This window comes from Equus asinus, chromosome 6, assembly GCF_041296235.1.
Source record: "Equus asinus isolate D_3611 breed Donkey chromosome 6, EquAss-T2T_v2, whole genome shotgun sequence".
NCBI lineage: Eukaryota > Metazoa > Chordata > Mammalia > Perissodactyla > Equidae > Equus > Equus asinus.
The window spans coordinates 95292986-95307021 of NC_091795.1; the positions used below are offsets into that span (position 1 = coordinate 95292986).

The window sequence follows — 14036 nt, forward strand, 5'->3', positions numbered from 1 at the left end:
CATTAGCTTTTACTCCAGACTTCTTGGATTCTAATACCTATGTGTTCTTTATCCTAAACTACACTGCCTCCCAAAATTAGTCACTTACCTCAAAGGCCTGCCATCTAATTGAGGAGCAAAGATCAACAGACATAAAACTATTAGAAAACAATAATCAGCAACATATACAGAGTGAATAGTACCTGCGTTATTAGGCATTCCTTCATTTATGGCTAAAGAGAAGAGTCAAAACTGATTCAATCTCAAAACTCAGAATTCAGAGGGGAGGTGTGGTAGAATCAAGTTCCCTCCTCCCCAAAGATGACCGAATCCTGATTCCTTCCACCTGTGAAAAGGTTATGCTGGCTGGCAAAGGGGAACTGAGGCCGTAGATGGAATTAAAGTTGCTAATCAGCTGAACTTGGGATGGGGAGACTATACTGGATCATCTGACTGGGTCCAAAGTGATCACAGGTTCCTTAAATGTGAAAGAGGAAGGAATGTAGAAGAGAAGAGTCAGTGTCTGCTCTGGACTGAATTGTGTCCCCTCAAAATACCTATGTTAAAACCATAACCCCCAACGTGACGGTATTTGGAGGTGAGGCCTTTGGGAGGTGATTAGGTTAGATGAGGTGAAGAGGATGGGGACCTCATGATGGGATCAGCGTCCTTATAAAAAGGGACACCAGAGAGCATGCTCACTTGCACGGGCATGCTCTCTCTCACTCATACTCGCTCTTGCTCTCTCTCCACCACATGAGGATACAGTGAAAATGTGGCTGTCTGCAAGCCAGGGAGAGAGCCTTCATCAGAACTTGAACCTGCTGGCACTCTGATCTTGGACTTCTAGCCCCAGAACTATGAGAGACAAAAGTCTGTGGTTTACGCCACCCAGTCTGTGGCATTTTGTTACGGCAGCGCATGTAGATCAAGACAACGTCAGAGTGACGTAGTGAGAGAAAGATCCCACCGCACAGAGCTGGGTTTGAAGACAGCAGGAGGCCACAAACCAAGGAATGCTGGCAGCCTCTAGAAGCTGGAAAAGGCAAGGAACCTCCTTGCCTCCAGGAAGGAACTTGGCCAACACCTTGGTTTTAGCCCAGTGAGACCAGTCAGACTTTTGAGTTCCAGAGCTGCAAGATAATTTGTGCCATTTAAGGCAGTCCATTTGTGGTAATTTGTTACCGCAGCCATAGAAGACTAATACAAGACAGTCAAAGAAGGCTAAAGCTGTATCAAGTCTCAGCTTGATGGAGATGGATGGGGAAGGGTGAGCAGGTACCTGGGACAGGAGGAACATGTGTACAGCCCAGCGGTGCGTCTGGGTGGGAGACAGTGTGCAAAGACACAGATAATAGTCACGACATGCTCACGAAGCAGGGAGCCATCAGTCAGCCTGGAGCAGAGAGAAACTGGGGAGAACTGCAGATCAGTTAGAGGTCAGATGGTGCCAGCCCATGACAAACCAGAAGAGGAGGCAGAAAAGTCTCCATCTCACAGAAATTAAAGCACAGGAAGCAGGAAAAGGTATATGGGAGTACAAGGAAAAAATATTAAATTATTTTTGCTATTCTTTTAATCATACATAAAACGAGTGCTCTCCCTACGCCAGCAGTGGCCATGGGGCGTTAAACACTAATGATCCAACCACTGTGGGAAACTCCTCTCGGAACTAACTTCCTTCAGAGCCAGAACAACTGTATAATCATACCGCGTCTAACCAACTGTGGTCGCCAGAGGCTTCATCCCTGAGTGAATACGCCTCACTCATTTCTGACGCCTAGTTTGAAAAAACTTTAATATATCCTTAGACTCCTCTACTAAATATACCCAAAAGAACATGCTAGTTAAAGCAGTTCTTGAGAACAGTTTCAAAAACGCTGTGAACGACGTCAGCAACATCACGGGAAAAGGAACAGGGTTTCCTCAGGTGACTTCTTTGAAGTAGACAACACTTGTTCTGAAATAAAGACTTCAGGATCAGTATTCTGGCTTTAAAAAAAAATTCAGACTCATGGCCTTATAATAACTCAAACTTGGCATGATATAATAGATGGGTAAAAGACGACAAAAACAGAAGACCCCCTGCAAGGTCAGGCTAGCGGTCAGCCTGCTGTATGTGTGGTTCCTCAGAAAGGACACAGGCTGGTGCCCAAAGAGCTGTGTCAAAATTCCAGAACAAACCTCTCAACTTCCTTAAGGTTGTTTCCTCCGATAAATGTGGTAAAATGCCATTTCAAGCAGACAGAAGAGCATGTGCAGAGGGGAGAAGGCACAACATGTGGCACTCTGAGGAAAGCTGCAAGATATTTCAAAGAAGAGCACACAGAGCTGAGAGGGACCTCTAGACGGGTAGCCTGGGTCCAGGTGCAGCAAGGAGCTGGGGCTACATCTGATGGTTCGCAGTGCTTACTAACCTGAGGCTGATGCTGGGGGTGATTAAAGCAGGCAGTGGCAGTTTCAGAGGCAAATAAGTTTGGAAAAGATTAAGACTATTCCTCTCACAACACACATTAGCATACTAAAAGCTCTGGCTAGTCCTGCAGGAAGAGAAACCTGTGTACCTGTGCTTTAGCCCAATTTCCCTAAAATTCTAGAGCCCACAGAGGCCTTCCCCATCTCTCCCAGGCTCTAGAACTCGCCTTCATGAATGCCAATGTGGACAAAGAGAAACTGCAGAGTTTTTGGGCAAAGAAGCGACTGGGTTGTATTGTAAAAAATGCTCTGGGGTGGGTAACGAGTAAGGTTTAAGGCACGTGCCTCGCAACACGTCGGAAAGGCAGATTAGATGCAAGTGCTGCTAACCCTAAAGGCCAGCTTCCTGACACCACAGTGCTCACACCTTCTCCCTTCGGAGGCTTGTTTGTCGGAAAGCTACAGTGCTGGCGCTGGGCTAGCCTCAAAGACACCAAGTCCCTCCTCAAGACCAGAAGCAGTCATGTAGCCAACGTCTGCACAAGAAGCACATTACTTCACTTTTACTTCTGATCAGAACAGCCTTTTCAACATGACTTTAAAATCACTTTTGACCCTCATCAGAACATAAAATATCCCTTTTAGACACTAGCCTTATATTATAAACTCAAAAGCCCAGGTGAACAAAGCAAAAAAAAGAAATCTCTTAAGATATTTTTTGAAATCCAATATTCGTCAGCAAAACTGAGAGTCCATCTCCAAGTGACTTTTTGAAGCCTTGAAGATAGTCGGTCAGTGCATCAGACACACTGAAGACACGTGGGGACCTCGCAGCAGAGCGGCCACTGAACACAACCCTGGGCCAGCAGGAAGCCAAGCTCCAGGAGCATCCTGGGAACACTTTTACCCTCTGATCTCAAGGTCCTCATTTGTAAATTGAGAAGAGTTTGTTGTGAAGATGAGCATAATGTATGCAAAGCACACAGTACACAGGAAGAGTTCAAGAACATAAAAACGGTCATTATTCCTCCATGCACCCTCACTTTATCCAGGAAAGGAGCCAGAGGCAGGTGACCACCTTCTTGAATATGTTTCAACAAATCTCGGTGCTGTATTAAGTGGAGAAAGTTTTACACTCTTTCCTTTGTTGATTACTTTTAAATAAAAATAAAATAATGATTTCCCTACATTCATTTATTTCCAGTTAGGTGTCAGTCACTGAAAACCAACTCTATTTCCTTCTTTCATAAAATCAGTAGTTGTTAGGTAATTGATCAATCAATATTCATGTACTGGCAAGCTAGGAATGGTGGTGATTTTTCTATTTTGTTTATTTTTTAAAAATTGTAGAGGACTTTGAAGAACATCTAGATGAAGGTTTTTCAACCTTGGCATTACTGACATTTGGAGCCAAGTAATTCTTTGTTGGGGGCTATCCTGCACATCATAGGATCTTCAGCAGCATCCCTGGCCTTCTAAGCATTAGGTGCCAATAGCATGCATGCACACGCACACCCACACACACACACTTAGGTGCCAATAGCACGCACATGCACACACACACCTCCCCCTCAGTTGTTAATAACCAAATGGCAGGGGCGGTGGGGGGACAAAATCACCCTGGTTAAGAACCACTGATACACATTTTAACGTAAAGGGATTAGTTTAGAAACATGGAAACCAGGGCTAAAAGACACTAAATGATTTGCTTCAGGGCACACAGGTAGCACCATAAGCTCCAGGTCCAAAAAGTTTTCAAACATAGTTACAAACTAGCTCAGTCAAGAACAACTTAAGTCCCATCGCTTCTTTGCTTTCCTGAACTTATTTCACATTCATTTGGCACTTATAAACAACTTAATGTCTGTCTAACCATTTTAACATCAATATGATTATAATATATAAAATACGCAAAATAAAAGAAGGAAAAATATCTATAAAGTCAAAACTCTAAAACAAACACTTTGTAGCATATTTCCCCCAAATCGTATTTCCCATATATTTGCTTTCCCTCTGCTTGGTAATTTTTAAATTTCTTCTTTATCCCTGATGGCAAGATAGGACATGTCTTGAGATATGCACACATATACACCCATACATATATATACATGTCCGTATATACACACATATATAAATACACACCTTTGTGTGAGTGTGTGTGTGTATACGTATATATATACACACACACAGACATATACATATATAATTTGCTCCGCTTAGAATTCAGAGGACTTTCTCAATCTGACATCTTAAATATTTAGTTCTGGGAATTTTTCAGCTACTATTTTTCCAAAATTTCCCCTTTTCCATTCTCTTTTCCCTCTTCTGGAACTCCTTTCAGGTGGATGCTGCTGTTGACTTCTCTGGATCTACTCTCTGCGGCTCTTATTTTTTATTTTATACCGTCCACTCCTTTAACTTCTTGTGTTGTATTTATGTAGCTTGGGGCCTCACTAATTACCTCTTCCTATCTGGCAATTTAGCAAATTTTAGTTTTTATTTCTACAATATTTTTTTATTTCCAAGCCTTTCACTGGTTCTTTTTTTACTAGTACCTTCCTCCATTTCAGTAAATTTTTAATAATCTCCTTTGCCCCTTTAAGGATGTTAATCATATGCTCTTATATTAAAGTCGTGTTCTGATTACCCTATTAATTCGGTTTCCTCAAGTGTAAGTTCTTCAGTTTCTTGATTTGGGGGCTCTTCAAATGTTAGGCTATTATTCTTAATAGTATCTTTGAATAAGCAGAAGGTTTTTATTTTGATGACGTTTAATTTATTGATTTTTTCTAGGTGTACTGCTTTCTGTGTCCTGTTTAAGAAAACTCAGCCTACCCCAGGTTGCAGAGATACTCTCTCCTAGGTGTTCTTCAAGAAGTTTTAGAGTTTCAGTTTTTACATTTAAATCTATGATCCAATTCAAGTTAAGTTTTATGGAAGGTGTTTTATGGAAGTTTTATGGAGAGAGGGCCATGGTTCCTTTGTTCCCATGCTGACATTCAGTTGTTTCAGCACCATTTTTTGAAAACGCTTTCCTTTCCCCATTGAATTGTCTTGGCAACTTTGCAGAAAAATTAAAAAAAAAAAACATTTAAATGTTGGTCTGTTTCTAGATGCTTTTGTTTTGTTCCACTGATCTATTTGTTGGCTCTTACACCAGTACCACAGAGTCTTGATTACCATAGTTTTACAAGACTTGAAGTCAGACAGTTCTTTCTCAAACTCATTTATTTTTCAAGATTGCTTTGGATATTCTACGTTCTGTGCATTTCCATACAATTTTAGAATCAGCTTGTCAATTTCCTCAGCTGGAATTCTGATTAGGATTGTGGCGAATCTTGAGATCAACTTGTGAAGAAGTGACATCTTAACAATATTGAGTTTTCAACCCACATCCATCATATATCCCTCCATTTATCTAGGTCTTCTTTAATTTCTGTCAGCAGCATTTTGTAGTTTTCAATGTAGAGTTCACGGATATTTTTTGTTAAATCTGCTTCTAAATACACTCGGCAATTCTTGATTATAATATCATGTTTGCAGTTGGAATTTCCTACTAGACTTCACAATCTTGGCTTACTCAGCCCTCCTTGGAGAGGCAAAAGCAGCTACTGGAGCTTGTGCTCACACTATTTTAACTGAGGACGAGAGAAGGCTAGGGTGGGGGCTACATGGGACATGTACTTCCAGAATGTTCCACATCCCTCCTGACACCACGACCACCTAAGACATTCCTTGTCCTTCTCCTCTAATCACAGGGTGAAGGAGACACTTATCAAGTGCCTGACTGCTTCTGTGTGAGTAGTCCCTGGGCCCCTCCTCCTCCCAGGCCACCTCCCTCAGGCATCCACAGTGTTTCTGTCATCCTCAGCAGTGGTATGCTCTCTACAGGCTGGCCTTTTTCTCTGCAATCCATCAGCCCTGATCCAATCTCTCTGGGATTCCTCACAACTTCTAGTCTCCCAAGGCTGCCACTTTCTTGTTTCTGAGTGAAACTGTATAGTCACTTACTGACTTATAAAGAATATTTTCTATTACTTGTACAGTTTTGTGCAGTGGGTAGATCTGCCACATATGTGCAGCCTGCCATGTTTGAGTCGAAAGTAGCAATGTTTTCTTTTCTTAAACCTATTTATAAGTCTAGATAAAATATTGAGTAGTTGATTATGCTTTTCTATTTATTAATTTTCTCCCCAAACAAGGCAGACCAGAATTGGATAAGAGAGAAATGGGAAGGGCATTCTGACAGGATTAACAGCACAAGTCAAATAAGAAACCCAGGAATGAGTCTGGTGTCCTGGACAATCAGTTTGACAAAGCTGGTTCGTGCAGAGCTATCGCGGGAACCCAGCTGCACTGTAGAGAACAGGAAGCACAATATGAGACTGTGGGGGGGGGGGGAGGGGGAGGGTGGTGGAAGATGAACCCCGACACCAGAATCAGACAATTAGCACAACAAAATACACTTCTAAAAGTTAAACATCCCAACTCACTTCTAGAATTTGCACTCCCAGAAAAAGGAGTTTGGTTGATTATTTATCAGTGGTGATCAATATTGTGGCATCAGGACTGCAAATATGTTTCCCACAAAGAAACCCCTAGGAAAGAATGCATACTCACCCAGCCCAGAGATATTTATTGCTTTCACGGATTTCTTCATTTTGTAAAGAACCATCCGGTCCACATCCAAAGCCTGAAATATAAAGAATGTATTAAATAAAACGTGTGGCTGAGCTTGGATCACAACGACCAGCGAGTGGCCACGGAGAGCCACTCTAGGACTGCTGCTGTGGGACAAATCCTCAGTGTGGTGTGAGGACTGAGCAGTCACTAACAGCCACCGCCTCTGCACATGCCTCACCCACTTGAAGCATGTGAGCTCCTTCTTCCTTCGGTCCACAACACCTGCTGGACATGAGCCTTCTGCAGCGAAATGAGTTAACTTGGGCCAACCCCGCTTCTACCAAATCTCTGTTCTCCCGGTGAGCCCGCAATACTCTGGAATACGCCAGCCTGCCATGGTGTCTGTGCCCCTTCCGCTGACAGAAGCAAAGGATCGTGAGCAGGAGGAGCTGTGACTGGTGTATGGTGAGGCAGAGTGCCACGTCCCCCCTCCCCGACCAAGAAAGCCAACTTGTAGCAGCAGACGGGCCTGGCCAGAGGCAGCATGGACTAGTCATGAGAAGGTAAACCCATTCTAGATTCAGAAAGACCCAAACACGAACCTACTTGTTCCCTGTGTTATAAGTCATGTTCCTATTCCTCTCCAAGCCTCAGATCTCTCTTCCAGAAACCAGGAGGAACAATCCCTTCTTTGCAAGGTTGAATGATTAAGTAGACACACTTATGTATTTATTTAACATCAACAAATATTTATAGACCAACCACGACACAGTAATAGTATAAGGCACTTACAATCGTGACACACAGTAGATGCTCAAACAATATTTGTTCGATGATTTGTTGTTGATTTCTTCAATCAAACTTGGCGACTCAATTACACCTCTGCTTTCACAACAGATACAGGGGTAAACTCTCCTTTTAACCCAATTAAACACCATAGAAGAGCAATGGGTGTCACTTTTAGTTGCGACAGGAGGGAGAGAGCATTTGTAAACGGGGACAGTGACACCAATCACAGGGTTACTGTAAAGACTAAATGAAGAACTGCAAGGGAAGCACCCAGCCCCATATCTGGTACACAGTAGATACCCGATAACATAAGTTATTAGTCACTGTAAGTTTTGATCATAAAAAATTACAATGACATCATCTTAAATAGAGCATATCACCTCAAGAGAAACAGATTCTGGACTTCCAGCCTTCCTGAATCAACTTTTGAATCCATTTTTAATATGAGCACCGTAAGTCCTAGTCCTAATGCAACAATGACTATTTTATTGGATGCTAAAAACAGATGATTGGTGCCAACAATTTTAAATAGTAAAGTGATCACCAGGCACCAGACATCTGACAGTGGTTACAACAATAAAAAAGGCATTATTTTCTGACATACTGTAGAGAAGAGTAGGTAAGGACTGATAAAGAGAGTCAAAACTTCTTTTTCTTAGGAGGTCATCTCTAATCCATTCCTGACCTTCCCTTAAAACATAAAAAGGGATCTGGAAACAGTAAATAGCCCATGAAAATCACTATTGAACTCTCTTTCTCAGAAAGTCTCATCAACTTTTACTTCCCAATCTGTTACTCAGCAAATAATATCCAGCAATGCATGCACCGACTTCTTTGCCAGTGCCAGCAAGAAGAAGGATTTGCTCAGGGCTGTGTCAGAAACACTAGTTGTCGAAGCTTTATTGACCGCATGTCAGAAAGGATAGCTTTCACATACAAAGACACACATTCAATGCACTCATCAAAGCTCTGGAAGGCCCAAGTGAAGGGCCCTTATTGAAAAACACATTTGATCTAACCAACATCCAGTCTAGCACTTTGAGAGAATTTGGCCCTGTCCAGTCTTCCAAATTGCTAGAACAGTTATCTGACCCGCATTCAAATGTAAAACCTGCTCCTCTTGCTAAAGCTTCCTACAGAGAGCAGAAGACACTACAGAAATATCCTAAGTCAGACAATATTCTTTTTTTTTTTTTTTTTGAGGAAGATCAGCCCTGAGCTAACTACTGCCAATCCTCCTCTTTTTGCTGAAGAAGACTGGCCCTGAGCTAACATCCATGCCCATCTTCCTCTACTTTATATGTGGGACGCCTAACACAGCATGGCTTTTGCCAAGCGGTGCCATGTCTACACGCGGGATCCGAAGCAGTGAACCCTGGGCCGCAGAGAAGCAGAATGTGCCCACTTAATCGCTGCGCCACCGGCCGGCCTTAGACAATATTCTTATTAAGCCCTTTCTATGTGCTAGGAGGTGTGGAGAGAGAAACACACAACAAAAGTCTGAGCGGCTGCTCCCAGCGTAGGTCACTGGTGAGCTTCCTTATGTCCTCAGAATAACGTCTCAACTCTGCAGCACAGCCCTAAGACCTGGTCACGATCTGCCCCTGTTGCTTCTCCAGCCTCACCTCTTGACTTCTTCCCACTTTCACCTGTACCCTAAGCTTCCATCACAGTGAACTACTGTAGTGCCCCACTCAACTGCTTCCTTCTCTTTAACTCCAAGCACGGTATACCTACTTCCCTCCTTAGAATGCTCTCCCTCTCCTCTTGATCCCTTAGTTTCAGCTCTGACTCTGCAGCTTGGTTTTCAGACATCTCTTCCTCCTGGAAGCCTTCTCGGATGAGTGAGGTACTCATCCCAGCTTTTCCTGTAGCACCCTGTGCTTAGTCAATAGTTCATCTGATACACAACTACAAGGACATGCAACTAAGATATACAACTATGTACCGGGGGGATTTGGGGCGATAAAGCAGGAAAAAAAAAAAAGATTGGCAACAGTTGTTAGCTCAGGTGCCAATCTTTAAAAAAAATAAAAATAGTTCATCTGATAAATGTACTGAGTACCTAAACCTGCCAAGTACTAAGCTGGGTATTAGAGATACCCTGGTGGGCAAAACAGGGCAATGCCCATACCTTCACAGGGTTTACAATCTAGCAAAAGACAATCTCCTAAATAAACACCAAAGAACTATGACAAAAGTCAGAAGCCCAGGACTTATCATGTACACACCTGCTTTTTTCACTTGTCCAGCTCTGCCTTGAGACCCGTGCTGTCCACTGTGGAACCTACTAGCCACATGAGTCTGTCGAGCATTGAAATGTGGTTAGTGCCACACGTTAAAACAATATTTTGGACATATTAGTTTAAAGAAGGTATCAGTAAAATTAATTCTACTTCTTCTTTTTTTAACCTTTTCTAATGCTCTCCTCTAAGGGCAGGAAGTTGTCACTGTGTCCCCAGTGCCCAACAGAGAGCCTGGCACAGACTGACTCAAACCACAGCTCAGTAAATGACTATGAGACTAGAAAGACTGGCAGGGGCTCAAATCCTGGTGACGGTGCCCCTGCTGAGCCCAGAGATGAGAGGCAGCTACCGAAGCCTTCTTAGCAGGGGGAGATGAGACCCGTACTGGAAGGTCATTCAGGCCACAGTGAGAACAGTGAATCTGGGCAGACAGGAAGTGGATTCAGGAAAGGCTACCCAAAGGTGAGGGACCTGGTGGGGACCCACAGTTGGGAAGCCATTTGGGGCTCCACACAGGGCAGGAGACATTCTGGAAAAGTCAGTGAGTGGCCAGGGAGATCTATTCTGTCTCTCTCAACTGGATTTTAGCTCTCTAGCTTCTGGCACTCCCATAGATGACAGAGCGATCTTCTGTCCACAGGACTTTGGCTCAAACGTGCTGAGAAAAATGGAAACTGGAGGTAGTCAGATACTTCACTGTGGAAGGCCAATGACAGATGAAATATGCTTTGCAACACCGCTGAACTCTGACACATTATATTTCCTCCCAAGCTATATTGTGGGACACACCACTCCCTAGTCATTTACTGTATAAAAGTCTTGTAAAAATATATGCCACTATATGGAAATTCTATCTTTGTCGTTAAAGGGAATGTACTGTTTCCTGACTCAGGAATGAGTGGATAAACAGTAACTATTGCTTTTCTACAGTCTGTTAAGAAGAGAGTATAAATAAAGGCCAGGTAGGCAGTAGATGTAATTTTTAATTGAAACTGCAAGAAGGAAAAGCAATTACCTCCCCACTCAAAAACACACCCTTCATTATGGTGCATATTTATAGGTAATTAAGATTAAACTTGGTTAGGAGAAGTTAGAATGACTAAGACTGAGTGCTAGAAAAACTCTTCAGTCAATTATATATAAAAACAGCACTGGAAACTTAAAACAAAAAAAATAACAAAACTTGAGAGACTCAGAAACCAAAGGTGTCCACCAATCAGGCTGAGCTATCTCACCGGATTAGCACCCACCCACACCCTCCCCCTAGAAACAACCTACCCAAGCTCAGGAGAAGGAAAAAAGCTGCAACTTTGGCTAGAATGTGTAAAAACTATAAACATAGGCAAAAATCTAACAGCCAATACAGACCTAAGTAGGAACTGCACAACTACTTAAGTCTGGCCAAACCTCATTAATTCTGAGGAGCTAGACTAAAACTGACCTTCAGTTTATAAAACAGGTTTCAGAGAGTAAATTTATCACATAAACAAGACTGTAGGGACGTGTCTCAGATATTTCAGAGGAAAATAAATAACTGCTTGCAACCACTCTAAAAGCGTCTCTTTCGATCCCCTGAGCTGTTATATTAATAGCCGTGCTCTTATTCACGACAGCAGCTCTCTTCAGAGTCCTCTGCCCCATCCAAGCTGCAGCCACTGCCCCGGGGCAGCATGCAGCATGGGAAAAGAGGCCCTCCCTGGGGAGGATATCACAAGACTGCTCCCTTTTCTTTTCAGACCTGTGCTGACCAATATGGCAGCCACTAGCCACATAGGAATATTTAGAGTAAAATTAAAATTTAATAGAATTAAAAATTCAACTTCTCATGTCTTGTCACCTTTCTCAAGAGCTCCAGCCACACCCAACAAACTATTTCTAAACATGCCACCCTGTTTATGCTTTTCCTCTGTACCTGCAGATCCCTCTGGGTGCCATCCCCTAGGGCTGTCCCAGAAGCCACTGGTATCATCTAGGGGGTACACTCCCTCTTCCTTCCAGGGGCTTAGCACAAACATCACCATGTGACACACCTCCCTTCAGAGGGCTGACTTAGTCTTTATTCCCAGAGCCCTACAGGGACCTTCATCCTGGCATGGAGGCACCTTCATCCTGACACGGGACAGTGGGGGCCAAACCCACAGTCTGTCTAAGAAGACAAGCCTGGAGCACAGGTGGGCATCTCTGGGCCGCAGGCCTAATCCGGCTGCTTTTATGCAGCTGTGAGCTAAGGATTTGTACTGAGGAACATTTCCAGTTGAGGTGATGATGAGGTGAGGAATACTAACTTTGAACTCCAATTAAGAGAAATGTTGGGCCAGCCCTGATGGTCTAGTGGTTAAAGTTCCACGTGCTCCACCTTGGCAGCCCGGGTTCGTTTTCAGGTGGCAGAACCACACCACCCATGTCAGCTGCCATGCTGTGGCAGCGGATCACACAGAAGAACTAGAAGGACTTATAACTATGATATACAACCATGCACTGGGGCTTTGGGGAGAGGGAAAAAAAGAGGAAGACTGGCAACAGATGTTAGCTTAGGGCGAACCCTTCCTTGCAAAAAAAAAACAAAAAGAGAGAGAGAGAGAAATGTTATCCCCCCAGAAAGAATTCCACTCTTCTCATTAGTGGACCTGAATTACCAAAAAATTGTACTCCATGATTAGTATTATATTTTGAATTTTGTTAATAAAAAGTCTGTGGCAATTTATTTCATTATATAAGTACCTAAATGATATCCTCAATTTTGCCTCTAGGCCCGCAAAACCTAAAATATTTACTATCCGGCCCTTCACAAAGTCTGCCGACCCCTGGCCTAGAGGATCCACGCAGACGTTGCTCCAACATTATCAGCCAGCCCCTGCTCCTCCTGGCACAGCACCAGTTTGGCCCCTAGGACCCTAGTTCAAGGTCTCACTTCAAGCCAGCCGGGTGAGAAGGGCCTGGCTTCATTCTTGGCCCCCAAAGATGCTGCTCTGGAGAGGAAAAGAGGATGGCAGACCACAGGCCTCTCCCACTCGGGCTGCCTGGGAGTCACATGCCACTCTCCTGTCCCATCGCATCTCCCCTTTGTACAAAAGGCCAACCTGAGAGGAAACGACATTTTTGAAAGACAGTAGACCAAAATACAAAATAAAACAACACTCAGATCTGTGCCCCAAACATAGCTTTGCCAAGAAAGAGTCATAAAAAAATCTAGATGGCAGCTTTGTCTCATCAGACATTTGACTTTACTTTTGAAGTAACAGAGAGCATTAATGACAGTGTCAAATATTTCCAGAAGGCTTTTGGGAAGCACAGTAACACAGTGTAGTCCACAGGCTCAGTTTAAAGCCAGAGCAATAATGGATCTACCTCCTTCTGGGAATAAAGCAGAGGCCTGGAGAATAGCAGGTGTCATGAAGAATTAAGATCAAATAAATATCCAAGCTAAATCACAGCTGTATAAAACGTGTGCATAAGGATAAACTGCAAGGGCATACTTTGGTACTGTCTAATAAAATTGAAGTTACTCATAGTATGTACACGTCTGCACCAGAAGACACACACAGAAGAATGAATGTTCATGACACTCCTCAAAACAGCCAAACACTGGACAAACGCAAATGTCTGTCAATGGTAACATGGATGAATTGTCATATATTCGTATAATAGTGCTAGCCAGCAATGGAGACGAACAAACTTTACCTTCCCAGAACACAAGTGAATTTTGAAAAAATATTAAGCAAAAAAAGTAAGCTGCAAAACTACACATGCAATATAATACCATAAAGGCTTAAAAAAAATAGGAAAAACTAGATTATATTGTTTGTTTAGGGATGTATGTACTGCTGATAAAACTACCAACAGAAGCAAGGAGATGAGGACTGCACAGTCAGGATGGCGGCTACCTCTGAGAGAGCTAGGATGCGGGGACATACGAGTGTTCCTGGAATGCTGACGATGACCACGAAGGACAGGTGATGGGTGAATGAGTGTTTGCTTTATAAT

General features: G+C 43.1%; 1 protein-coding gene across 7 annotated transcripts in view; it reads right to left on the bottom strand.

Annotated features, from left to right (window-relative positions):
- The window catches only part of ASAP2 (ArfGAP with SH3 domain, ankyrin repeat and PH domain 2), a 177223-nt gene that overhangs the window by 107712 nt on the left and 55475 nt on the right, over positions 1 to 14036 (bottom strand). For 6 of the 7 annotated variants that reach the window (XM_044771922.2, XM_044771918.2, XM_044771926.2 and 3 more), the window contains exon 2: positions 7015 to 7087. The exons of the other annotated variant lie outside the window; for it this stretch is intronic. In XM_044771922.2, coding sequence (XP_044627857.1) covers positions 7015 to 7087 — 73 coding nt within the window. The remainder of the gene's footprint in view (positions 1 to 7014; positions 7088 to 14036) is intronic. 7 annotated transcript variants of the gene reach the window in all.